The sequence below is a fragment of the Heterodontus francisci genome, chromosome 4 (genome assembly GCF_036365525.1).
Source record: "Heterodontus francisci isolate sHetFra1 chromosome 4, sHetFra1.hap1, whole genome shotgun sequence".
NCBI classification, from domain to species: Eukaryota; Metazoa; Chordata; class Chondrichthyes; order Heterodontiformes; family Heterodontidae; genus Heterodontus; species Heterodontus francisci.
This window is the reverse complement of record NC_090374.1, coordinates 105243638-105270805: the sequence shown is the minus strand read 5'-3', so window position 1 is coordinate 105270805 and position 27168 is coordinate 105243638. Positions and strand designations below refer to the sequence as shown.

Genomic DNA, 27168 nt, shown 5'->3' with positions numbered 1-27168 from the left:
TTTCCTAATTACGTGCTGTACCTGCATGCTAACCTTTTGCAATTCATACACTAGGACACCCAGATCCCTCTGCATCTCAGAGCTCTGCAAGCTCTCACCATTGAGATAATAGGTTTCTTTGTATTCTTCCTGCCAAAATGGACAATTTCACATTTTCCCACATTATACTTCATTTTCCAGGTCTTTGCCCACTCTCTTAACCTATCTGTATCCCTTTGTAGCCCCCTTATGTCCTCATCACAACTTACTTTCCTATCTATCTGTGTGTCATCAGCAAATTTAGCAACCATACCTTCGGTCCCTTCATCCAAGTCATTTATACAAATTGTAAAAGGTTGAGGCCCAGCACAGATCCCTGTGGCACACCACTCGTTACATCTTGCCAACCAGAAAATGACCCATTTATGCCTACTCTCTGTTTCCTGTTAGCTAGCCAATCTTTTATCCATCCCAATAGGTTACCCCTACATGAGCTTTTATTTTCTGCAATAACCTTTGATGTGGTACCTTATCAAATGCTTTCTGGAAATCTAAGTATAATACATCCACCGGTTCCCCTTTATCCACAGCGCAAGTAACTCCCTCAAAGAACTCCAATAAATTGGTTAAACATGATTTCCCTTTCACAAAACCATGTCGACACTTCTTGATTACCTTGAATTTTTCTAAATGCCCTGCTATAATGTTATAATAATAATTATAATTATAATAATAGCTTCTAACATTTCCCCTAAGACAGATGTTAAGCTAACTGGCCTGTAGTTTCCTGCTTTCTGACTCCCTCCCTTTGTGAATAAAGGAGTTGCGTTTGCTATTTTCCAATCTAATGGAACCTTCCCCAAATCCAGGGAATTTTGGAAAATTAAAACTAACTCATCAACTATCTCACTAGCCACTTCTTTTAACACCCTAGGATGAAGTCCATCAGGACCTGGGGACCTGTTAGCCCACAGGTCCAATAATTTGTTCAGTAACACTTCCCTGGTGATCGTAATATTTTTGAGTTCCTCCCTCCCTTTCATTTCCTGGCTTACAGCTAATACTGGGATGTTACATGTATCTTCAGCAGTGAAGACCAATACAAAATATCTGTTCAATTCGTCTGCCATCTCCTTATTATCTATTATTAATTCCCTAGACTCACTTTCTATAGGACCAATGCTCACTTTGTTAACTCGTTTCTTTTTAAAATATCTATAGAAACTCTTACTATCTGTCTTTATATTTCTAGCTAGTTTCCTCTCATCCTCTAATTTTACTTTCTTTATCAATCTTTTAGTCATTCTTTACTGTTTTTTGATATTCTGTGCAATCTTCTGACCTGCCTCCCATCTTTGCGCAATTATAGGCTTTTTTCTTTAAGTTTGATACTATCTTTCACTGTTTTGGTTAACCAAGGATGCCAGGTCTAACTCTTGCAATATTTCTTTCTTGTTCAAATGTATCTGTTCTGTATATTCTGAAATATCCCCTTAAATGTCTGCCACTGCATCGCTATTGACATATCTCTTAACCTAATTTGCCAGTTCACTTTAGCTAGCTCTGCTTTCATGCTCTCATAATTGCCCATATTTAGGTTTAAAATACTAGTCTTGGACCTACTCTTCTCTCCCTCAAGCTGAATGTAAAATTCAACATATTATGATCGCTGCTACCTAGGCGTGCCTTAACTAAGTGATCATTAATTAATCCGATCTCGTTGCACAATACCGAGCCTAGTATAGCCAGTTCTCTGGTTGGCTCAAGAATGTATTGTTCCAAGAAATTATCCTGAAAACATTCTATGTACTCCTCGTCCAGGCTACCTCTGCCCATCTGATTTTTCCAGTCTATGTGTAGGTTAAAATCCCACATAATTATCTCTGTACCTTTCTGACAAGCTGCCATTATTTCTTCCTTTATACCCTGTCCTACAGTGTAATTAATGTTAGGTGGACTGTACTCCACTCCCACAACTGACTTCTTGCCTTTAGGATTTCTCATCTCTACCCAAACTGCTTCTACATCCTGGTCTCCTGAACTTAGGTCATCCATTGCACTAATACCATCAGTAATTAACAGAGTTACACTTCCACCTTTTCCTAGCTTCCTGTCCTTCCTAAATGCCATGTACCCTTCAATATTCAGGTCCCAATCTATTTCATCCTGCAGCCATGTCTCTATAACGGCTAGCAGATCGTATTTATTTATTTCTATTTGCGCTGTCAGTTCATCAGTTTTGTTTCGAATGCTATGTGCATTCAGATACAGAACCTTTATTTCTGTCCTATTATTTTTGTAACCTCTAGCCTTATCTGTTGATTTACTCTTGGATTTGTATGCTCTGTCTCTTCCTGTCACAGTCTGTTTATCATTTCTAATATTAATACCTTTCTCTCTTGCCTTGTCTCTACTCCTTGATTTACCACATCTTCCCAAATTTGATCCCGTGCCCCCACGATTCTGTTTAAACCCTCTCTACTTCCCGAGTTATGCAGCTGGCTGGAACACCAACCCCAGCACAGTTTAGGTGTAGACCGTCCCAACAGTACAGCCACAACTTTCCCTAGTATTGTTGATAGTGCCCCACGAACCAGAACCCACTTCTACCATACCAGTCTTTGAACCACACATTAATTTCTCTAATCTTATTTGCCCTATGCCAATTTGTATGTGACTCAGGTAATAATCCATAGATTATTACCTTTAAGGTTCTGCTTCTTAATTTGGTGCCTAGTTCTCATACTGACAATGCAGAACCTCTATCCGTGTCCTGCCTAAGTCATTGGTACCTACATGAACCACCACGACTGGATCCTCCCCCTCCCACTGTAAGTTCCTCTCCAGCCCTGAGCAGATGTCCCAAACACTGGCACTGGGCAGGCAACATAGCCGGCTGGGCTCTTGCTCTTTGCTGCAGAGAACAGTGTCAATCCACCTAACTATACTGTCCCCTACTACCACTACATTCCTTTTTTCTCCCTTCACTTGGATGGCTTCCTGTACCATGGTGACATGGTCAGGTTGCTCATCCACCCTGCAGCCCACACTCTCATCCAAACAAGCTGAAAGAACGTCAAACCTGTTGGACAATCGCAAAGGCTGAGGCTTCTGCACTCCTGCCCTCTGGGTCCCCTTACTTGCCGCAGCTGCAGCCACACTCTCCCGTCCATGACCACTGACCAAATCAGAAGACCCTATTCTAATGGGTGTGACTGTCCCCTGGTACAAAATGTCAGGTAACTTTCCCCCTCCCTGATGTGTCACAATGTCTGCAGCTCAGACTCCAGTTCAATGACGCTGAGCCGAAGCTCTTCGAGCCGCAAACTCTTACTGCAGATGTGTTTGCCCTGGATCACACTGGCATCCAGGAGCTCCCACATCCTGCAGCCATGTCACATCACCTGTCCTGTCATCCTTAATGTGTTTCAATGAACTACTTAATTATTTTATTAAATTATTTATTTTATTTTCCTTTTTTATATATATTTTATTAAGCTTACTAGTTCCTTTACTATTTTAAACATTAGGATTAGAATGGACCTTAATCATTACCAGATAGTCACCTAACAGGTAACTTCTTCCCAAACCAATCACAAACCTGCTTGCCTGTGATGTTTGATGCTATGTTTAATTTCAATTAAATTAATTTAAAAGCTTACCTGTATAGTGACCCCGGCAGCTCTCTGTTTCCCTGCTCTCACTGTTGATTGTGACATCACTCATGTCACTTTTCGATTTTTCCCTGCTGCACTCCCACCGTGCTCCTCTCTCTCTCTCCGCTCCCACCGTGCTCCTCTCTCTCTCTCCGCTCCCACCGTGTTCCTCTCTCTCTCTCCGCTCCCACCATGCTCCTCTCTCTCTCTCCGCTCCCGCTGTGGTCCTCTCTCTCTCTCTCCTCTCCCACCGTGCTCCTCTCTCTCTCTCTCCGCTCCCACCGTGCTCCTCTCTCTCTCTCCGCTCCCACCGTGCTCCTCTCTCTCTCCCCGCTCCCACTGTGCTCCTCTCTCTCTCTCCGCTCCCACCGTGCTCCTCTCTCTCCGCTCCCGCTGTGCTCCTCTCTCTCTCCCCGCTCCCGCTGTGCTCCTCTCTCTCTCTCCGCTCCCACCGTGCTCCTCTCTCTCTATCCGCTCCCACCGTGCTCCTCTCTCTCTCCGCTCCCGCTGTGCTCCTCTCTCTCTCTCTGCTCCCACCGTGCTCCTCTCTCTCTCCCTGCTCCCGCTGTGCTCCTCTCTCTCTCTCTGCTCCCGCCGTGCTCCTCCCTCTCTCTCCAATCCTGCTGTGCTCCTCTCTCTCTCTGCTCCCACTGTGCTCCTCTCGCTCTCTCCACTCCCACCGTGCTCCTCTCTCTCTCTCCGGTCCCACCGTGCTCCTCTCTCTCTCCCCGCTCCCGCTGTGCTCCTCTCTCTCTCTCCGTTTCCACCATGCTCCTCTCTCTCTCCCCGCTGCCGCTGTGCTCCTCTCTCTCTCTCCGCTCCCACCGTGCTCCTCTCTCTCTCCCCACTCCCACCATGCTCCTCTCTCTCTCTCCGTTCCCACCGTGCTCCTCTCTCTCTCCCCGCTCCCGCTGTGCTCCTCTCTCTCTCCGTTCCCACCGTGCTCCTCTCTCTCTCTCCGCTCCCACCGTGCTCCTCTCTCTCTCCCCGCTCCTGCTGTGCTCCTCTCTCTCTCTCCGCTCCCACCGTGCTTCGCTCTCTCTCTCCGCTCCCACCGTGCTCCTCTCTCTCTCTCCACTGCCACCGTGCTCCTCTCTCTCTCCCCGCTCCCACCGTGCTTCTCTCTCTCTCTGCTCCCACCATGCTTCTATCTCTCCCTCCACTCCCAACGTGCTCCCCTCTCTCCCTCCACTCCCACCAGGCTCCTCTCTCTCCCTCCACTCCCACCATGCTCCTCTCTCTTTCTCCACTCCTGCCATGCTCCTCTCTCCCTCTCCACTCCCACCGTTCTCCTCTCTCTCTCTCCACTCCCGCCATGCTCCTCTCTCCCTCTCCACTCCCACTGTGCTCCCCTCTCTCCCTCCACTCCCAACGTGCTCCCCTCTCTCCCTCCACTCCCACTGGACCCCTATCTCTCCCTCCACTCCCACCGTGTTCCTCTCTCTCTCCACTCCCACCGTGCTCCTCTCTCTCTCCACTCCCACCGTGCTCCTCTCTCTCTCTCTCCACTCCCGCCATGCTCCTCTCTCCCTCTCCACTCCCACCGTGCTCATCTCTCCCTCTCCACTCCCACCGTGCTCATCTCTCCCTCTCCACTCCTACCGTGCTCCTCTCTCTCTGTCCGCTCCCCCCGTGCTCCTCTCTCTCTCACTCTGTTTCCGGTCTCCAAATCTTGGCTTTTGGCGCACTCTTTAAACCTCTATTCCCGCCATGCTCCTCTTTCTCTCTGCATCTGTTTCTCCGGTCTCCATCTCTGGGCTTTTGGCACACTTTTTAAACCTCCGCTCCCGCTGTGCTCCTCTGTCTCTCTGCCTCTGTCTCCGGTCTCCGACTCTGGGCTTTTGGTCATCCCCGCACCTGCAGACATTTTGCCTGCCTCAGGAGGGCCTGCTGCCACATGGAGAGACTGCCAGGTAAACCCTGGTGGCCTCCCAGTGGGTTACTGGGGTGGTGGGTTGTGGTGGTTGACTCTTTAATGGGTGCTGCATGGCCCATGGAGGGGTATCATGACAGCAATGGCCATCCCCACAAACAAGGCACACCGCTGTAACAACCCCAGGCCCGTGCCAGCTACCCAATCACTGGGGCCTGCCTGCCTGGCACTGGCTTTCCCAAAGACAAATATATTTTTGAGGCGCCCCCATCCTGTTGCTGCACCATCTGCACTGGCCACCATTAACAATGCTGCTGCTGAGACTGCTGAGCTGCCAGCCATCTAATCGGGACAGCAACTCTTGGGCACAGGCCGCTCTGCTCAATTGGACGGCAACCCCGGCAGCAGCCTGGCTGCTGTCGGCAAAATACAACCCCAGGGTCCTGCCACCCACCAGAATGGGGTCGGCTCTCGATTTCGCCACCGGCAGCAGGGAGCAAAGCTCTGCAGTCCTGCCACATTTATTCGTGAATGGTGGTGGACAATTAAACAACTATCCAGGAGAGATGGCACACAAATATCCGCATCCTCGATGATGGCGGAGCCCAGTACCTCAGTGCAAAAGACAAGGCTGAACCATCTTCAGCCAGAAGTGCCAAATGGATGATCCATCTCGGCCTCTTCCTGAGCCCCCAGCATCACAGATACTAGTCTTTAGCCAATCCGATTCACTCCATGTGATACTAAGAAATGGCTGAAAGTACCGGATATAGCAAAGGCTAAGGGCCCTGACAAAATCCCAGCTATAGTGCTGAAGACTTATGTTCCAGAACTAGCCACACCCCGAGCACAGCTGTTCCAATACAATAAACAATATTGGCATCTACCCGACAATGTGAAAAATTGCCCAGTTATGGCCTGTACACAAAAAGCAGGACAATCCAACCCAGCCAATTACCGCCCCATTAGTCTACTCTCGATCATCAGTAAAGTGATGGAAGGTGTCATCGACAGTGCTATCAAGCAGCACTTGCTTAACAATAATCTGCTCAGTGACGCTCAGTTTGGGTTCCGCCAGGGTCATACCAAATACACAGGAAGATGATTGTGATTGTTGGAAGTCAATCATCTCAGCTCCAGGACATTGCAGGAGTTCCTCAGGGTAGGGTCCTAGGCCCAACCATCTTCAGCTGCTTCATCAATGGCCTTCCTTCCATCATAAGGTCAGAAGTGGGAATGTTCGCTGATGATTGCACAATGTTCAGCACCATTCGTGACTCCTCAGATACTGAAGCAGTCCGTGTAGAAATGCAGCAAGACCTGGGCAATATCCAGGCTTGGGCTGATAAGTGGCAAGTAACATTCGCGCCACACAAGTGCCAGGCAATGACCATCTCAAACAAGAGGGAATCTAACCATCTCCCCTTGACATTCAATGTCATTATGATCATTGAATCCCCCACTATCAACATCCTAGGGGTTACCATTGACCAGAAACTGAACTGGAGTAGCCATATAAACACCACAGCTACAAGAGCAGGTCAGAGGCTAGGAATCCTGCAGTGAGTAACTCATCTCCTGACTCATCAAAGCCTGTCCACCATCTACAAGGCACAAGTCAGGAGTATGATGGAATACTCTCCACTTGCCTGGATGGGTGCAGCTCCAACAACACTCAAGAAGCTCGACACCACACAGGATAAAGCAGCCCACTTGATTGGCACCCCACCCACAAACATTCACTCCCTCCACCACCAACGCACAGTGGCAGCAGTGTGTACCATCTACAAGATGCACTGCAGCATCACACCAAAGCTCCTTAGACAGCATCTTCCAAACCCGTGACCTCTACCGACTAGAAGGACAAGGGCAGCAGATGCATGGGAACACCATGACCTGCAAGTGCCCTTCCACGCCACACACCATCCTGACTTGGAACTATGTCACTGTTCCTTCACTGTCGCTGGGTCAAAATCCTGGAACTCCCTTCCTAACAGCATTGTGTGTGTACCTACACCCCAAGGACTGTAGCGGTTCAAGAGGGCAGCTCACCACCATCTTCTCAAGGGCAATTAGGGATGGGCAATATATGCTGGCCTGGCCAGTGATGCCCACATCCCATGAATGAATTTAAAAAAGCTTGAAGGTACATATTAGATCAAAAGGTAAGAGATCTGAAATTCAGGGACTGGTGGCCAGACGACTGAAGATTGAAGTGAAAGAGCCAGAGGGACGAGTGGAATCGGAAGAAGACACGGTAACATTGGCACAGATTCAGTTAGACATTAAGAGTTAGAGCTAGAATTTCAGGACAGGGAAAGGGAGAAAGAAAAAGAAAGGGTAAAGGAAGAATTAGTGAAAAAGGAAAAAGAAAGAGCATTTCGGTAGCTGGAACTAGAGTGGCAAAGGGAAAGAGAAAAGGATAAAGAAGAGAGGCAGAATAGAGAAAGGGAGCAAGAATGGGTATTCCAATTCAAAAGGCTGGAACTAAAACAAAAGGGTGGCCTTGACTCCAGGGAAAGTTCTGATGAGGAAAGACCGGACTCCAAACCAGGACCCAGTGGAAAGTTATTTAAATTTGTGCAAATCTCCTGAAGTTTGAGGAAAGGGATGTGGAGGCATTTTTCATTTCTTGTGAAAAGATAGCTAAACAGGTGAGGTGGCCAAAAGAAAACTGGTCACTGCTCATGCAAAGCAAGTTGATAGGCAGAGCTCATGAAATTTCTGTTATGCTTTCTGAGGAGGCTTCTGCAGATTATGAGATGGCAAAAAAGGCTATTCTCACTGCTTATGAGTTGGTTCCCGAAGCTTATAGACAGAAATTTCAGAATCTACAGAAACAGCCTGGGAAAACTTATATAGAATTTGAGAGGGTAAAGCAAATTAACTTTGATCATTAGATGCGGGCACTAAAGGTAGAGGCCATGTATGAGATCTTTTGGGAAATAATTCTCCTGAAAGAATTTAAAAATTCACTCACACCATTAGTAAGAAACCATATAGAGAACCAAAAGGTTCAACAGTCAGGCCAGCAGCTGAGCTAGCTAATGATTACGAGCTTGTTTACAAGCCCAAATCCTTTTCGTGTCAGCTCTACTAACCCAAGAAGGATAGAAGGTGGGAGAGTGAAAGGAAGGAAAGTAGCCAGGGACGAGAAGGGACAACTGGGAATGCCCCAGGATCTCTTTCTCAGGCTAGAAAGGAAGGTGCTGAGGGTGGAAGTGAGATCCAAAAGCCTAAGTGTTTCCTTTGTCACAAGGTGGGACACCTTCTTGCAGAATGCTGGACATTGCATGGTAAACCCTTGGGACTTATTGGGGTGCACAAGGCCAATGCAGAGAAAGGGGCCCCGACTGAGTATATGACAAGTCAGGCTATAGCTCTGATGGCAGCTGTAAGGCCAAGTACAAAAACCGCTGTGAGTGAGGGGGATGTGGACATGATACCTGAGAGTTATAGGGAATTCTTGTCAAAAGGAAAAGTAGTTCCTTATCCCTCAAGTGAGGCAGGTAAACTTATAGTTATACTTACAGATGCAGGCGCCACACAAACTCTTTTGCTGGGGAAAGGCATGATATACTTGCTCTGGAGACAGTAGAGCGAAGGTTCGCCAGATTGGTGCCTGGATTGCGAAGGTTGTCCTATGATGAGAGGCTGAGTTTAGAAGAGATCTCATTGAAATGTACAAGATTCTGAAGGAGCTTGACAGGGCAAACAATGAGAGGTTGGTTCCCCTGGCTGTGGAATCTAGAACACGGGCACATTCTCAAGATAAGAGGATGATAATTTAGGGCTGAGATAAAAAGAAATTTCCTCACTCAGAGGATTGCGAATCTTTGGAATTCTGTACCCCAGAGGGTTGTGGATGCACCAATGTTGAGTATATTCAAGGCTGAGATAGACAGACTTTTGGTTTCAGGGAATCAAGGGATATGAGGAGCGGCAGAAAAGTGGAGTTAAGGCATAAGAGCAGCCATGATCACATTGAATGGTGGAGCAGGCTTGAGGGACCGTATGGTCTAGTCCTGCTCCTATTTCTTATGTTCTTATAGTCTCATTCCAGAAATTGGTGTGAAATGTGAGTGGGCCTCCAGCTTGTGCCCAAAGATGAAGGCCTGAAATTCACGACAAATTGGGTCTTGATCTTCATCTACATAATATTAGCATGCTGCAGGCTCAAATTGGGCACCCTGATGTAGGCCGCTTATCAGGACACTGCAAGTAAGTCCTGGGGTGAGCGGGGTACAAGCTGACAGTTTTGCCCAGTATTTCGATAATAATAATAATGGTAATAACTAAACAGGAACCTACCCATTCTTCAGAGCCCTCAAGTGGCCTGCTGTAGACATGGAAAACTGAGAGGAAAATGTGCAGTACATGCTATGCCCAGTTTTTGCCGAATTTACCATTGGAGTCCTAAATCAGGGGTTTGGCCACTGATTACCATATTCAAGGGCCCTCATGGTTATTCTATGCTGTTGGTCCGGGCACTTAGATGACACTGGTTGTCAATTTGACAGTGAGAACACCTTCAGGAAGTTTCCCGGCACAGGAAAGTCTGGCTGAAAATTGGTTCCCCTCAACCCATATTTGTTACCCGGAAATTAGGCACCAAGGGGGCCATATTTCTCCCCCTCTATTTTCTGGCATGACCCCTTTAAGCTGCTCCAGCCTTTTAATTCCTGGAATGCCACTTGAAAATTGTGCAGTAAAGAGAGAAAAATCTAGGTTACTGTCTGCAATCTGAAAATGAATGCTGATTCCTTACAACACTCCAATAAGGAGCCCTCTTGAGCACGGAATGTCCTTTACGAAGTGCCCTTTGCTACTTTAAAAAGATTTGTAGCCCTGTCGCCCTTTAAAGGTCACAGCAATTTGTTTCATCATGTTATTGAAAAAGCTAAAATCTGTTCTTTTTGTTTCTCTTTCAATTTATTTAAACACATTAACGTCATCTTATAAAACGAACATGACACAACGTAGACAGAATTAGCCAAAGCTTCAATTTTAGAAGGGTTCCATAGAGAGAGCAATTAAAATAACCGAATTAAATATAATTGAAGGTCAAATTGACAGGATAACATTATAATTAGATTCAAGATTTAAGATTATGAACTAAATTATAAGGGAATGTGAGCTGGAATAAATCTGATTAATGTTAATAAAATGATTAAAAACAATTAAATCAGAAAGATAATATGTTATTAGAATGTTACTGACTATTAAAATAATTAAATATAAAAACCTTATCAATACAGGCTTGAAATAGGCACATAATATAACTAATGACTCTTTATGGTGTTGATTACTGCTGCAGTCCATACCAACAATATTTTACAATAGTAAAAATAACTTTATTTTACATATTTAAGCTTTTTCTCACCATGTGCTGCTCTTCACTTGTTACAGTGTTATTATTAAATGTACCATTTCAAGTTTCCACAGGATTCTTGTAAAATCTTCTTTGTCCTTGTGAGCTTGAATAGTTCACTGCTCACCCTCCATGTGAGCAAAGTGTTCTAATCATACTTACACATCCTGTTCCGATATCCCTTCAATCTTTTTTCTTTCATCCACCTATTCAATTTAATCATGAATGTTGACATAGTTTCTGTCTCAACTACTAAACCTGACAGTGAATTCAACAGACTCAGAGGTTCCTCTTATCCTCTATTCCAGATCTCTCAATATTTTATCTTGTATCTATGACCTTTCATTGGAGACACCTCAACCTCTGCAAACAGCCTGCTTCTATCTCCACTGTCCCATCCTTTCATAATGTTAAATGCTTCTATCATATTGTCCTGTCATCTGTGGTGTAATGTAAAAAGCCCCTATTTTACAAGTCATTTTTGTATTTGCATTTCATCATACTAGGTAACATCCTCGTTAATCTACATTGTACCCCATCTGTTTGGATAAATAATTTTGTACACTTTAGCTTGCCATATACATGTGACCTCTGATGTCATGATATGTAAATAAAGGCTTTTGACAGTAGCCATTTTACACACCACATGGAACATGGTATCAGAAGTGAGTAGCTGGAATTTGATAGCTGTAAAACAGACAGCAGATGTGTAAGACATCAGAGTTTAAAACAACTCCTGTCTGTAACTTTGCACAGGACATCTTCAGCGAGGTAATTCATTACAGCTTTGAATTTTCCAGTCTCTGCTCCAATGGACATGAAGGGAGATTTGCGAGGTAATTGGCAATCCTTCCAGTCTCAATGGCAGAATCATGAGATTGCCATAGCGTCGGCCAATAACTCTGACCAGATAAGAGTAGCAACTCTATTATCATTGATGGGGAAGGAGTGTTACAAGCTGTATTGCACCCGAAATATCACTGAAGAGAAAAAAAGCAAGACTTGGGAGATTTTGGAGGCTTAACGAACCACTTTGAACCCATTACTAATGTCACTTATGAACGCTATGTGTTTAACACTAGGGCTCAGGAAGAGAGGAGAATATTGATCAGTATGTTACTGTACTGAGACATCTAGCTGAGGATTCTGAGTTTGTGCGCCTGAAGGAAGATCTCATCAGAGATAGGATTGTCGGAGGAACAACAGATCCTGCTGAGAGTCTGCTGAGAGAAGAGAAGCTTTCTGTCAAGAAAACAATTGACGTGCAGAAGCTCTGAGGTGACTAATCAACAGCTGAAAAGTATTGATGGGAGAACCATATAAAAGTTAAGACACAGAAGGTGGCCATTCAGCCCATCGTGTCTGCACCGGCTGAAAAAACTAGCCACCCAATCAAATCCTGCCTTCCAGCACCTGGTCTGTAGCCTTGCCGGTTACAGCACGACCAGGTACCTTTTAAATGAGTTGAGGGTTTCTGCCTCCACCACTGATCCAAGCAGTGAATTCCAAATACCCACCACCCTCTGGGTGAAAAGGTTTTCCTCATGTCCCCTCTAATCCTTCTATCAATCACCTTAAATCTGTGACCCCTGGTAATTGACCTCTCCACTAGGAGAAACAGATCCTTCCTGTCTACTCTATCTAGGCCCCTCATAATTTTGTACACCTCAATTAAGTCACCCCTCAGTCTCCTCTTTTCTAAGGAAAACAACCCGAGCCTATCCAATCTTCCCTCATAGCTGCAACCTTCAAGCCATGGCAACCTTCTTGTAAATCTCCTCTCCAGAGCAATTATGTCCTTCCTGTATGTGGTGACCAGAACTGTGCGCAATAGTCCAGCTGTGGCCTAACCAAGGTTTTATACAGTTTTAGCGTCCACTGCCACAGCGCAGGTGCCGGTGCCATTTTTAAAGGGCTTTAAGCCCTTACGATTAATCTTAATTTTTAAAGGTATATCATGGTCAAGTTTTATTAAATAAAAACTGTTGTGATGGAGGTCCTTCCCCAATCCAGCCCCCATTTAATTGCCTGAAATGACCAACATTTGTTTTTTTCAAATACCCGAACTTTTTCCCCTCAACATTCAATCTTTTGCTCTTCAACCCTTTCCCACCATCCCCACATCCAGTCAAAATTGTTTTCCCTGCTCCTCCAACCCTCTTGCCCTGAAAATTTTATTTCTCCCCCCTCCCTATCAGGTTCTCGCCTCAGAACTCCATGTGCACTTCCGAAGGCGCGCAAAAGCCAAACGGAGGCCATAAAATCGGCTTGGGACGGGCGCTGCCTGCAGGTAAGTACATTTGCATTTTATTAATGTTAATTTCGCGCATGTCCTGAGGTACTGCTCCCTCGTCCCAGCACAGGCATAGCAGTTCATGTAGTGCTGAGAGTATAGCAGGCTTGGCACTCTTGATTATTTCAGGGGTAATGCTGTCCTTTCCAGGGGCTTTTCCACTGTTTAGAGAATCAATGGCATCACTGAGTTCCGATTTGGTTGGCTGTATGTCCAGCTCATCCATGACTGGTAGAGGCTGGGCTGCTTTGAGGGCAGTCTCAGTGACAACATTCTCCCTGGAGTACAGTTCTAGGTAGTGCTCAACCCAGCGGTCCATTTGTTTGCGTTGGTCAGTGATTATGTCCCCTGATTTAGATTTGAGGGGGGCGACCTTCTTGATGGTTGGCCCAAGAGCTCTCTTAATGCCATCATACATTCCTCTGATGTTTCCGGTGTCTGAGGCCAGCTGAATATGACTGCATAGGTGTTGCCAGTAGTCGTTTGCGCAGTGCCTGGCTGTTCTTTGTGCAGTGCATCTGGCTGCTTTAAGTGCTACGGATGTTAACTGGCTGGGGGCTTTCTTGTAGTTTAACAGTGCAATGCGCTTAGCGGCTATGACAGGTTCCAGCTCTTCATTATGAGATTGAAACCAGTCTGCATTTCTCCTCGCACTTTTGCCGTAGGTGGTCAAAGCTGACTCATAGATGTGCTGGGACGAGGGAGCAGTACCTCAGGACATGCGCGATGCCGATATCATCACCCTCTATAAAAACAAAGGTGACCGAGGTGACTGCAACAACTACTGTGGAATCTCCCTGCTCAGCATAGTGGGGAAAGTCTTTGCTCGAGTCACTCTAAATAGGCTCCAGAAGCTGGCTGAGCGCGTCTACCCTGAGGCACAGTGTGGCTTTCGTGCAGAGAAATCGACCGTTGACATGCTGTTCTCCCTTCGTCAGATACAGGAGAAATGCCGCGAACAACAGATGCCCCTCTACATTGCTTTCATTGATCTCACCAAAGGCTTTGACCTCGTCAGCAGACGTGGTCTCTTCAGACTACTAGAAAAGATTGGATGCCCACCAAAGCTACTAAGTATCATCACCTCATTCCATGACAATATGAAAGGCACAATTCAACATGGTGGCTCCTCATCAGACCCCTTTCCTATCCTGAGTGGCGTGAAACAGGGCTGTGTTCTCGTACCCACGCTTTTTGGGATTTTCTTCTCCCTACTGCTTTCACATGCATTCAAGTCCTCGGAAGAAGGAATTTTCCTCCACACAAGATCAGGGGGAAGGTTGTTCAACCTTGCCCATCTAAGAGCAAAGTCCAAAGTACAGAAAGTCCTCATCAGGGAACTCCTGTTTGCTGACGATACTGCTTTAACATCTCACACTGAAGAGTGCCTGCAGAGTCTCATCGACAGGTTTGCGGCTGCCTGCAATGAATTTGGCCTAACCATCAGCCTCAAGAAAACGAACATCATGGGGCTGGACGACAAAAATGCTCCATCCATCAATATTGGCGACCACGCTCTGGAAGTGGTTCAAGAGTTCACCTACCTAGGCTCAACTATCACCAGTAACCTGTCTCTAGATGCAGAAATCAACAAGCGCATGGGAAAGGCTTCCACTGCTATGTCCAGACTGGCCAAGAGAGTGTGGGAAAATGGCGCACTGACACGGAACACAAAAGTCTGAGTGTATCAAGCCTGTGTTCTCAGTACCTTGCTCTATGGCAGCGAGGCCTGGACAACGTATGTCAGCCAAGAGCGACGTCTCAATTCATTCCATCTTCGCTGCCTCCGGAGAATACTTGGCATCGGGTGGCAGGACCGTATCTCCAACACAAAAGTCCTCGAGGCGGCCAACAGCCCCAGCTTATACACCCTACTGAGTCAGCGGCCATGTGAGCCACATGGAAGATGGCAGGATCCCCAAAGACACATTGTACAGTGAGCTCGCCACTGGTATCAGACCCACCGGCCGTCCATGTCTCCGCTTTAAAGACGTCTGCAAATGCGACATGAAGTCCTGTGACATTGATCACAAGTCGTGGGAGTCAGTTGCCAGCGTTCGCCAGAGCTGGCGGGCAGCCATAAAGGCGGGGCTAAAGTGTGGCGAGTCGAAGAGACTTAGCAGTTGGCAGGAAAAAAGACAGAGGTGCAAGGGAAGAGCCAACTGTGTAACAGCCCCGACAATTAAATCTTTCTGCAGCACCTGTGGAAGAGCCTGTCACTCCAGAATTGGCCTTTATAGCCACTCCAGGCGCTGCTCCACACACCACTGACCACCTCCAGGCGCTTACCCATTGTCTCTCGAGATAAGGAGGCCAAAGAAAAAGAAGAATGTTAATTTGCATATGGAGATGAAGGGCCCGCCCCCAGGCAGTGGGGGTGCTGCTCTGAGGTCCCCCTACCGCTGGTAATATGCAGTGGGCCCTTCTCGACATCGCGGGTTGAGGCAGGCCTCTCCCCGCAGAATTGTACCGGCCCCCACGCCGCGACCTGCAGCATCGCAGGGCCGGTAAAATTCAGCCTGTGATATCAGTCTTATAGTATTGGGTCTTTTCTGATACATTCCAACAAATGCTCAGCGCATGCATACCTTATTCACTCCTGAAATAATAAGTGTTAACAAACAAGATGGGCCACTGTGTAAGATTCACCCGCCATACTCAACTGAGGGGCTAGAACCTATATAAAACAGGCTGTATGCATTAGAGAATGTTTGACATGAAATATAAATGTACATTGTTAATATAACCTGTAATGGCAAGTGGAGTGAGGCACCTCTTGTTCAGTATTGAAAGAAACTGATCTTTATGCCAATTTATGTAATGTCAAAGTTGAACTGTTATGTAATGTATTTTTACGAATGTTATGAATAAAGTATATTTTTGGAAAAAAACAAGTGCTCTGTTCTGGCGATATTCAAAGGGCCACTCAACCAGCTGCAGCTGAAGTGTTTTTGACTTACTTCATCTCATGCAAAGTTGGTAGAAGCACTGTAGTGAATTGTTGGAGATTTTGAAGGTTTCTGCTGACCACAGGCTGAGAGAATTACATAGCCTTTCATGAGTATGGGGCAGCATTTATAAGGCTATTTTCTCTGCAGTATGAACCGGACAGGCAGAGGGGGAGGCAGAGTGGGTAATGTCTGAGAAGGGAGGAGAAGGAGGGCTCTCCTTAGAAGGCCCTACTCCAAGGGGGTCTTCTAGGAGCATGAATCCTACATTGGGATGAGCCAGGAGCAGTTCCTCAGGAGGCATCACTTCAGTAAGGATGTGGTGACGGAGTTGTGTCACCTCCTTCATGAGGACCTGGAGCCTCAAACTGTCAGTGCCAGTGAAGATTATTGTCACCTTTTGTTCCTCGCAACCATTTCCTTCCAGGCAGCAGCTGATGACATTAGCAATGTCTCGCAATTCGCCATCCACAGAAATATCAGGGAGGTGATGGAGGCGCGCTAGAGGAGGAGAGGGGATTTCATCCTCTTTGACCTGAGGACAGAAGACCAGGATGAGCGAGCACATGGGTTCGCCAGGATAACGGGCTTCCCGATGGTGCAGGGTGCCATCTACTGCTCGCATGTGGCTTTGCCTGCCCCCCATGTCAACAAGGAGCGATAAAGCAACTGCAAGGGCTACCACTCAATAATGTGTATTGGTGTGAAACCAAACCAAGAAATACATATTAGTGAATTCACACCATCCTGGGAGCACCCATGATGCTTTCATTATTCAACAGTCTGCAAGACAGACAACAGTATAGCTGCTTGGAGACAAGGGAAATCCCCTCCATACATGGCTTGTGACACCCTTGCACCATCCCACAATGCAAGATCTTCATCTAGAGTCTTAGAGCCACAAGTAGCACCATGAAGTAAACCATCGGTCTGCTAAAGAGAGATTTCACTGTCTAGATTACTCGGGGCAGGAGGTGGGGGGGTGGGTGCCAGGGGCTCCTAAGACGGGCTCCATACTTGTGTTAGTGTGTTGTGTCTTTCACAACTTTGCTATTATAAGGGCCCAGCCACTACCTCCTGGGATCTAGACACCATCTCGGAGTGGGGGAGAAGAGGAAGAGGAGGAGGAGGAAGAAGGGAGGAGACCACATGCACCACAGTGGAAGCTGAGACAGTGGCCATCAGACGCTCCATCATGGGTCAGTCTGGCAGTACTACCATGGTGGTGGCCACCATTTCCACAGTGGAAAGGATGGTCTCCAAGCTCTGCACAATGCCCTGTGCCATGGTGGAGCCAGATTCCTCCATTCTCCTAACCAGTGACTGGAGGCTATCTGGCACATGCACCAAGCATCATGGTGTGTATGCTCATCAGTGTTCTACTGTTGTCCTCACCAAAGTGGTCCTCATCTGAGTTCCCGGCAGCAGAACTAGTGTGGGACCTTGCCACCCGTGGAGTTCACACACAAACTGATCCATCCCCCTGTCCTGGCTGCAGCCCACTTATGCTTGGTAATTTACCACATACAGATCCCAACTCTAAACGAGCTTGTAAGGTACATGCTGTGTCAGTATCTAAGGTGGTGGCTGCCGCTGTTCGGTTGAGTGGTGGAGCTTCTTCTTCCAGCCTATCTTCCCCCTCTTGCCCTTTGACTTGCTTCAGCAGACAGCAGTTCCTGGCTATCTGAAAACTGAAAAGCATAAGGAGAGAGTAGGAATAAAGGAACTAGGGGCAGAGAGGAAATCAGGAGGTCCACGAATACTCCATCTTCATTTTGTGGCACCTTTCAAGATGAGGGTTAGGAGCTAGTGGAGAAGGTGCATAATACAGCAACTTACTGTCATCCACAATGGCCTCTGCTGAACCAGCTGACACTAACTCCTTAGCACTGTTGCCTATGAACTGTAGGACAATGTCCTCCAGGGCTCTGAGGGGATGTATTTGTCCTAGTCTTCCTCCAGTCCTCTGACTTACCCACCTGTTGTGAGCCAGAGAGAGGGACGAATGTCATTCTGTGTATCAGTCTGTGTGGGTGATGCCTGCTATAGCTGAATAGCTTGAGGTATGTGGAGGCAGTGAGTGGTGAGCGAACTGGCATGCTTCAAATATGTGTGTATGGGTGAGGTGCAGTGTAAGGATGTAAGAGTGAGTGCTGAGTGTCAGGGCGTGGTGCTGCGTGAGTGGTAAGGGTATGGGGCATTGAGCAGTGAGAGGTATGTCATGTGGCGGGTCTGAAATGTGATGTGCAGATGCATTCACTCACCTTGACCACTCAAGTGAGGTCATTAAACTTTTTTCGGCACTGCTGTCCTCTCTGTGTTGCTACACTCTGGGCACTGACCACCCTCGTCAAATGCTCCCACTCCATTCTCAGGGTCACTTTGGAGAGTTTCCTGCCCCTGCTGGAAATGTGGCCTCCTTCCCGGTTTCAACTTCCCCACAGAGTGCATTCAGGGTGGTGGCGCTAAACCTGGGAGCCCTCTCTTTCCCTTGCTATGATATGATTTCTCCATCAATGGCCAAAAACAATTATCCGGCAGCCTGCAGTGCATTGCTGCAGCTTTCCTTTTATAGTGCCTTTAGATAGGGGAGGCTGATTGGAACATGTGCTACTGGGCCCCTGGAGTGAGCAGTGGAGACCCACACAGAAATAAACACCAGAGCTGTGCAGGGCCATACCTTTACGTTCCACAATCATGCAAATTAGGTGGATAGACCAATTTTCTGTCTTACCCACCCCATTTCCAATGGGCATGGGCACGCCACAAACCATGGCCCCTATCCAAAAATTGCAGTGATTGAATTTTGCACCCTCAAACTTCTCATGGTAAGTTCTTAACTCCTAACAGTATCTTCTCATTAGCCCTGATATCGATGTAAGTTATTCCAACACTTCCCAGGATAAAAATGGAGAACTTTTCTTTCAAATCTTCTTCAGCTACTGAATCTATCCTATGCCTCCACAGGATATTTCTCAGAACATGACAACATCGGATTTCATTTTAGATTTAAACAATCAAACAATTTATTAAATAAATGTTAAGAATTTTGGGGGTAATATTGACTTTGTGCCATAATGTAAAATGAGTAATATCAAATTAACTGTCAATTTTACATCTCTCCTGATTTTTACTTCCATTAATTGAAGTGCAGAAAAAGCAGGACAAATCCAACCAGGCCAATTATCTCCCTATCAGTCTACTCCCGATCATCAGCAAAGTGATGGAAGAGGGTGTCAACAGTGCTATCAATCGGCACTTGCTCAGCAATAACCAGTTCACTGATGCTCAGTTTGGGTTCTGCCAGGGCCATTCAGCTCCTGACCTCATTACATCCTTGGTCGAAACATGGACAAAAGAGCTGAACTCCAGAGGTGAGGTAAGAGTGACTGCTCTTGACATCAAAGATGCATTTGACCGTGTATGGCATCAAAGAGCCCTAGTAAAACTGGAGTCAATAGGAATCAGGCGGGAGACTCTCTGCTGGTTGGAGTAAGACCTAGCACAAAGGAAGATGGTTGTGGTTGTTGGAGGTCAACCATCTCAGTCCCAGGACATCACTGCAGGAGTTCTTTAGGGTAGTGTCCTAGGCCCAACTATCTTCAGCTGCTTCATCAATGACCTTCTCTCCATCATAAGGTCAGAAGTGGATATGTTCGTTGATGATTGCACAATGTTCAGCACCCTTCGCAACTCCTCAGATACTGGAGCAGCCCATGTCCATATTCAGCAAGACATGGACAACATCCAGGCTTGGGCTGACAAGTGGCAAATAACATTCGCGCCACACAAGTGCCAGGCAATGACCATCTCAAACAAGAGAGAATCTACCCATCTCCCTTGATGTTCACTGGCATTACCATCATTGAATCCCCCACTATCAACATCCTGGGGGTCACCATTTATCAGGTACTGAACTGGACCAGCCACATAAATACTGTGGCTACAAAAGCAGGTCAGAGGCTGGGAATTCTGCGGCGAGTAACTCACCTCCTCTCTCCCCAATGCCTGTCCACATCTACAAGGCACAAGTCATAGAGTCATAGAGAGATACAGCACTGAAACAGGCCCTTCTGCCCACCGAGTCTGTGCTGACCAACAGCCACCCATTTATACTAATCCTACATTAATCCCATATTCCTGACCACATCCCCACCATTCTCCTACCACCTACCTACACTAGGGACAATTTACAACGGCCAATTTACCTATCAACCTGCAAGTCTTTGGCTGTGGTAGGAAACCGGAGCACCCAGCGGAAACCCACGCGGTCACAGGGAGAACTTGCAAACTCCCCACAGGCAGTACCCAGAACCGAACCCGGGTCGCTGGAGCTGTGAGGAATACGCTCCACTTGCCTGGATGGGTGCAGCTCCAACACTCAAGAAGTTCAACACCATCCAGGACAGAACAGCCTGCTTGGTTGGCATCCCATCCACCACCATCAACATTCACTCCCTCCACTACCAATGCACAGTGGTAGCATCTGCATTCCCACAAAAATACCTCCGTCCTTCCATACTCTACCCTCAGAGATCTTCTGGACTTCACTCACTACACCTGTCTCTGAACTCAGATAACAGTTCGTCGATGCTCCCTCCTAACTCCACCCTGCCTCCACCATTGTTATTCCATCATGGGACTTCTGACTTTAACACTGGACTCCTTCTTATTATCTCCTATCTATTCCCTATTTCCTGTTTACTATCAGGTTTTTAATGTCTCCTCATCTATATGTAACCAGACCTATGTAACTTGAGCTTTCCCTGAATCTACTTTGGCTGCCGTTCTGGACCTCAGGCCATCACTCTATTTCCACCTTTGCTCTTTTTTTTTACTTCTTTTCTCTTTACCTCTCTTCTATCATCATGCCTCCTTTCATTTCTCCACTCTCAGGTACTCTGCCCTACCAATTCCCTACCCCAACCCTTCAGAAATCCTCAACCTTTGTGCTCTCTTGCCGTCGTCTCAGCCTTGACTCTCTTAGATAAGACTACAGCTTCTCTCTGTGCTTCTCTTGGCATCCTCCGACAGGTTCATCAAGGCCCTTGGCACAGACTCATTATGAACAGCAGCACCAGTTGTCCCATCCCACTCTCTCATCGACCTTGCTGCCCTGTGCACCCACTGGGGGCTAATCTTGCCAATCTTCCTTCTGTCCAATTCACCTCTCGCACTGCTGACCCTGTAGACCCCGTCAGTTTTCACCACCCATCTACACATCTCCCTCCAGAATGTCCATTCACTTGTGAAAAAAGCCCTTGCGATCCATGAATTTATTGCAGATGATGGCATCAATATCATGGCCTGAACAGAAAGCTGGCTGAGGGGTGAGGGTAAAACATTGCCAGCGACGCCCACATCCCATGAAAGAATTTTTAAAATGATACCATCACACTTAATGTGATGGCCTACTCCTTATTCTGAGACTGTATCCACCTGGTTTTAGACCCCACCACTACCACCCCCCACCCCCAGCCAGGGGAAAACATTCTTCCTGTATCTACCCTGTCAAGTCCAATAAAAATTCTGTATGTTTCAATGAGATCACCTCTCATTCTTCGAAACTCTAGAGAATACGCGTCCAGCCTCCTCACCTCTCCTCACTCTGGCAAACTTTTGTTGCACTCCCTCTATGGCAAGTATATCCTTCCTTAGGTAAGGAGACCAAAACTGTATACAATACTCCAGGTGCGGTCTCACCAAGGCTCTATAAAATTGCAGCAAGATTTCTTTACTCTTGTACTCAAATCTTCTTGCAATAAAGGCCAACATACCATTTGCCTTCCCAATTGCTTGCTGCCCTTAAGGGCTCATCTCCACTCCTTTAAATTCAAGGAACACTGTCTTGGAAGGATACGGCGGACAACTGGTTTAGCCATTTACTGCCAGATCTGGTTGGACCACATAAAGCAACATTGAATCCTGCTGTCATTTACCAAAACTACTCACTATTCCAGGATCATCCTGGAATGCAAAGATACTCCCAGCGTCTTTCCTCGACTGCAAACCATCTTCTTAAACTCCTCTCTTCTGTCTCCTTCACCCTCACCTCCAACAACAAGGGCAAGGAGCTCATGGATTTCTTTTCCACCAAGATTGAGATTGTCCAATCAACTGACTCTGCCAAATCCCTCCCTTCCATGAGCCCACCAGTCCAAACCTTCTCTAAAGTTGCCAGCTGCCCCAGTTCTGAGTTTGCATCTTTCTCTAGTTTCACTTCTATCTGCCCTAATACTATCTCCATGCCCATCTTGTCCATGAGACCCATCTCCTGCTCCCTCAACCCTATTCCCATGAACTTGCTGACCACTCAAATTCTCCTCCTGATCCCCATGTTAGTCGATATGGGTCTCTTTCTTTAGGCGTTGTCCCTCTCTCCTTCAACCCTTGACCCGTCCATCCTTACAAACTACTGCCTCATCTCCAACCTCCCTTTCTTCTCCCAAGTCCTTGAACGTGTTGTCACCTCCTGTGATGAAAACCACACCTGCCAAGAATGAGGCATATTAATTTCATTATATGGAACATTAATTTTAAATTCTTACCAGACTGAAAACATGGCTGCACCTGCATTCTAACAGGGCAGTGGCTGGAAACATTTGCATTCTAAGAGACAGTTGCCTGGAGAAGACAATGGAACTGCTCCCTGATTCAATTAACCAAATGGATTTTGATCACCAGACATTGAATGTGTGAAAGTCAGCATTCCAGCCCCCCACTGAGGACGTCTACTAAGATTGAGAGAATCCACTAAACCTGACCGGCAGGTTGTCCTGAAAAAAAGAGCTAGTGACATGACTGGCCTGAAGGCCCCAGTTTGGTTTGAATTCTGTAGACAGAACAATTTGAAAACAGACGGCAACTGAACTTGAAGAGAGGGCATCTCCCTCTCACTCTCTCTCTCTCTCACGAAAAGAAGAGACTGCAACTGTATTTCAAGAAGACAGAAAACCATTGAAACAAGTTTGAAAGTGTGCACTGGGCCTCAACAAGCTGGCAAGATTTAGCTGCAAGCGAGGACTTCACATCAAACTCAAAAGACAGTAAATGAACTCCAGCTATTGCTTCAAACCTTTCCCCTTGATTCTTTCTCCTTTCTGTCTCTATCTGCATGTGTTCATCGTGTGTGCATGCTAGCGTGGTCACGTCGCATATTTTAGTAGTTTTAACCGAATTAGAGTTTTAAGGTTAATAAACTTACGCCTTTCCTGTTCAAATCTAAGAAAACCTGTCTGGTTGATTTGTTTGCCATTACAATTGGAGAGCAGTGAACAAGGATTCACTGAGGGGAAGCTAAAAACACGGTGTTTTAAAAATTAAACCCGTTATGGTCAAACCAAGAAAAGGTTGAGAGGGAACCCTTAGATCCTTTTCTCACTTGGTCATAACACCTGCCAAATTCATGCCTACCTTTTCCGGAACTCCATGTTCGAATCCCTCCAATCAGGTTTCTACCGCTGCCACAACACGAAAAAAGTCTTCACAGTCTTTTTATCATTCTTTCATGGGATGTGGGCATCGCAGACAAGGCTAGCATTTGTTGCCCATCCCTAATTGCCCTTGAGAAGATGGTGGTGAACCGCCTTCTCGAACTGCTGCAGTCCATCTGGTGTGGATACTCCCACAGTGCTGTCAGGAAGGGAGTTCCAGGATTTTGATCCAGCAACAGTGAAGGAACGGCAATATAGTTCCACGTCAGGATGGTGTGTGGCTTGACGGGAAAGTCGCAGGTGATGGTGTTCCCATGCTTCTGCTGCCTTTCTTCCAGATGGCAGAGGTCGTGGGTTTGGAAGGTACTGTCAAAGAAGCCTTGGTGAATTGCTGCAGTGCATCTTGTAGATGGCACACACTGCTACCACCGTGCATTAGTGGTGGAGGGTGTGAATGTTTAAGTTGGTGGATGGGATGCCAATCAAATTATTACTTTGTCCCGGCTGATGTTGAGCTCCTTGAGAGTTGTTGGAGCCACACTCATCCAGGCAAATGGAGAGTATTCCATCACACTCCTGACTTGTGCCTTGTGGACAGACATTGAGGAATCAGGAGGTGAGTTAGTCGTCTCAGAATTCCCAGTCTCTGACCTGCTGTTATAGCCACAGTATTTATGTGGCTGGTCCAATTCAGTTTCTGGTCAATGGTAACCCCCAGGATGTTGATAGTGGGGTTTTCGCGATGGTACTGTCATTGAAAGTTAAGAGGAGATGGTTAGATTCTCTCTTCCATACGAACATATGAATTTGGAGCAAGAGTAGGCCACTCGGCCCCTCGAGCCTGCTCTGCCATTCAATAAGTTCATGGCTGAACTCCACATTCCCGCGTACCCCAATAACCTTTCACCCCCTTGTTTATCAAGAATCTATCTACATTTGCCTTAAAAAATATTCAAAGACTCTGCTTCCACCACCTTTTGAGGAAGAGAGTTCCAAAGACTCACGACCCTCTGTGAGAAAAAAATTCTCTTCATCTCTGTCTTAAATGGTCAACCCCTTACTTTTAAACAGTGACCCCTAGTTCTAGATTCTTCCACAAGAGGAAACATCCTTTCCACATCCACCCTGTCAAGATGCCTCAAGATCCTATATGTCTCAATCAAGTCACCTCTTACTCTTCTAAACTCCAGCAGATACAAGCCTTGCCTGTCCATCCTTTCCTCATAAGAAAACCTGCCCATTCCAGATATTAGTCTAGTAAGCCTTCTCTGAACTGCTTCCAATGCATTTACATCCTTCATTGAATAAGGAGACCAATAATGTATGCAGTACTCCAGATGTGGTCTCACCAATGCCCTGTATAACTGAAGCATAACCTCCCTACTTTTGTATTCAATTCCTCTTGCAATAAACAATAACATTCTATTAGCTTTCCTTATTACTTGCTGTACCTGCATACTAACCTTTTGTGATTTATGCACTAAGACACCCAGATCCCTCTGCATCTCAGAGCTCTGCAAGCTCTCACCATTTCGATAATATGCTTCTTTTTTATTCTTCCTGCCAAAATGGACAATTTCACATATTCCCACATTATACTCCATTTGCCAGATCTTTGCCCACTCACTTAACCTATCTATATTCCTTTGTAGCCTCCTTATGTTCTCTTCACAACTTACTTTCCTACCTATCTTTGTGTCATCAGCAAATTTAGCAACCATACCTCCGGTCCCTTCATCCAAGGCATATATATAAATTGTAAAAAGTTGAAGCCCCAGCACTGATCCCTGTAGCACACCACTCATCACATCTTGCCAACCAGAAAATTACCCATTTATGCCTACTCCCTGTTTCCTGTTAGTTAGCCAATCTATAGTGATCTATAGTGTTTCTATAGGGATCAAGGGATACGGGGAGAAAGCGGGAACAGGGTACTGAGTTTGGATAATCAGCCATGATCCTTTTGAATGGCGGAGCAGGCTCGAAGGGCTGAATGGCCTACTCCTGCTCCTATTTTTCTATGTTTCTATGTTTCTATCTTCTATCCATGCCAAAATGTTATGCCCTACACCATGAGCTTTTATTTTCTGCAATAACCTTTGAAGTGGCACCTCATCAAATGCCTTCAGGAAATCTAAGTATAGTACATCCACTAGTTCCCCTCTTTCCACAGCACGTTACCTCTTCAAAGATCTCCATTAAATTGGATAAACATGATTCCCTTTCACAAAACCATGTTGACTCTGCCTGATTACCTTGAATTTTATGAAGTGCCCTGCTATCACGTTTTAGTAATAGTTTCTAACATTTTCCCTATGACAGATGTTAATCTAACTGGCCTGTAGTTTCCTGCTTTCTGTTTCTCTCCCTTTTTGAATAACTGAGTTACATTGACTATTTTCCAATCTAATGGAACCTCCTCTTTTCCTTGATGCACATGTCCAAACTAATTTTAAACTTTGAAGTAGTTTCTGCCTCAAAACTTATCTTGAAAATAAATTCCATAGGCACAACTCTCTGTGTTATATAGTTTCTTTTGCTCTGTATTCTAAATTGTTTACATTTAATCTTTTGTCTTTGGCCCTTGTACCAGACCCCTGAACTACAAAAAACGGTCTGCTTCTTTCTATCCTGTACCATCCTTTCATTATTTTAAACACTTTAATCATGTCGGCACATAATCACCTCGCTTTCATGAAAAAGTCTCATTTTTTTTCTTTTTTTTTTAGTATTTGTATTTCCTCACATCAGATAGCATCCTAGTGAATCTGTCTTGTACCCTGTCTAACACTTCAACACCGTTCCTACAGTAAGGAGCCCAATACCGCACACAGTACTCTTGGTGAGGTCTATTACGGCTTTACACAGGCTCATCATTACAGAGACAATTGTTGAGACAATAATTGTATCTATGTATGATAAAAACAAGAAATGCTGGAACCACTCAGCAGGTCTGGCAGCATCTGTGGAAAGAGAAGCAGAGTTAACGTTTTGGGTCAGTGACCCTTCTTCGGAACTGACAAATATTAGAAATGTCACAGGTTATAAATGAGTGAGGTGGGGGTGGGGCAAGAGATAACAAAAGAGAAGATGAAGATTGGACAAGGCCACATAGATGACCAAAAGGTCATGGAGCAAAGGCAAACAATATGTTAATGGTGTGTTGAAAGACAAAGCATTAGTACAGATAAGGTGTTAACGGACTGAAGATTGAACAGCAGCAAGTGCAAACATGAAAAAAAACAGTGGGTAAGCAAACTGAACAAACTAAAATGAAATGAAATAAATGCAAAAAAAAAAGATTGTAAAAAATGTAAAAAAAGAAAAAAAGAAAAAATAACTAAAAATGAAAGTCATTTCATGCTGTCATGCTCTGAAATTATTGAACTCAATGTTCAGCCCGGCAGGCTGTAGTGTGCCTAATCAGTAGATGAGATGCTGTTCCTCGAGCTTGCGTTGATGTTCACTGGAACACTGCAGCAATCCCAGGACAGAGATGTGAGCATGAGAGCAGGGGGGAGTGTTGAAATGGCAAGCAACTGGAAGCTCAGGGTCCTTGTTATCTATAAGTAAAGGCATTTTTGTGTATTTGGATGTGTAACATTTCCATATCTA

At 45.9% G+C, this 27168-nt stretch overlaps 1 protein-coding gene across 1 annotated transcript in view; it reads right to left on the bottom strand.

Moving 5' to 3' along the window:
- Nucleotides 1–22503: 22503 nt before the first annotated feature.
- The window catches only part of tmc1 (transmembrane channel-like 1), a 90682-nt gene continuing 86017 nt past the window's right edge, over nucleotides 22504–27168 (bottom strand). Inside the window, exons 18-21 of the mRNA XM_068029010.1 lie at nucleotides 26362–26516; nucleotides 24048–24140; nucleotides 22880–22952; nucleotides 22504–22610 (exon numbers count right to left, since the gene is read on the bottom strand). Coding sequence (XP_067885111.1) covers nucleotides 22504–22610; nucleotides 22880–22952; nucleotides 24048–24140; nucleotides 26362–26516 — 428 coding nt within the window. The remainder of the gene's footprint in view (nucleotides 22611–22879; nucleotides 22953–24047; nucleotides 24141–26361; nucleotides 26517–27168) is intronic.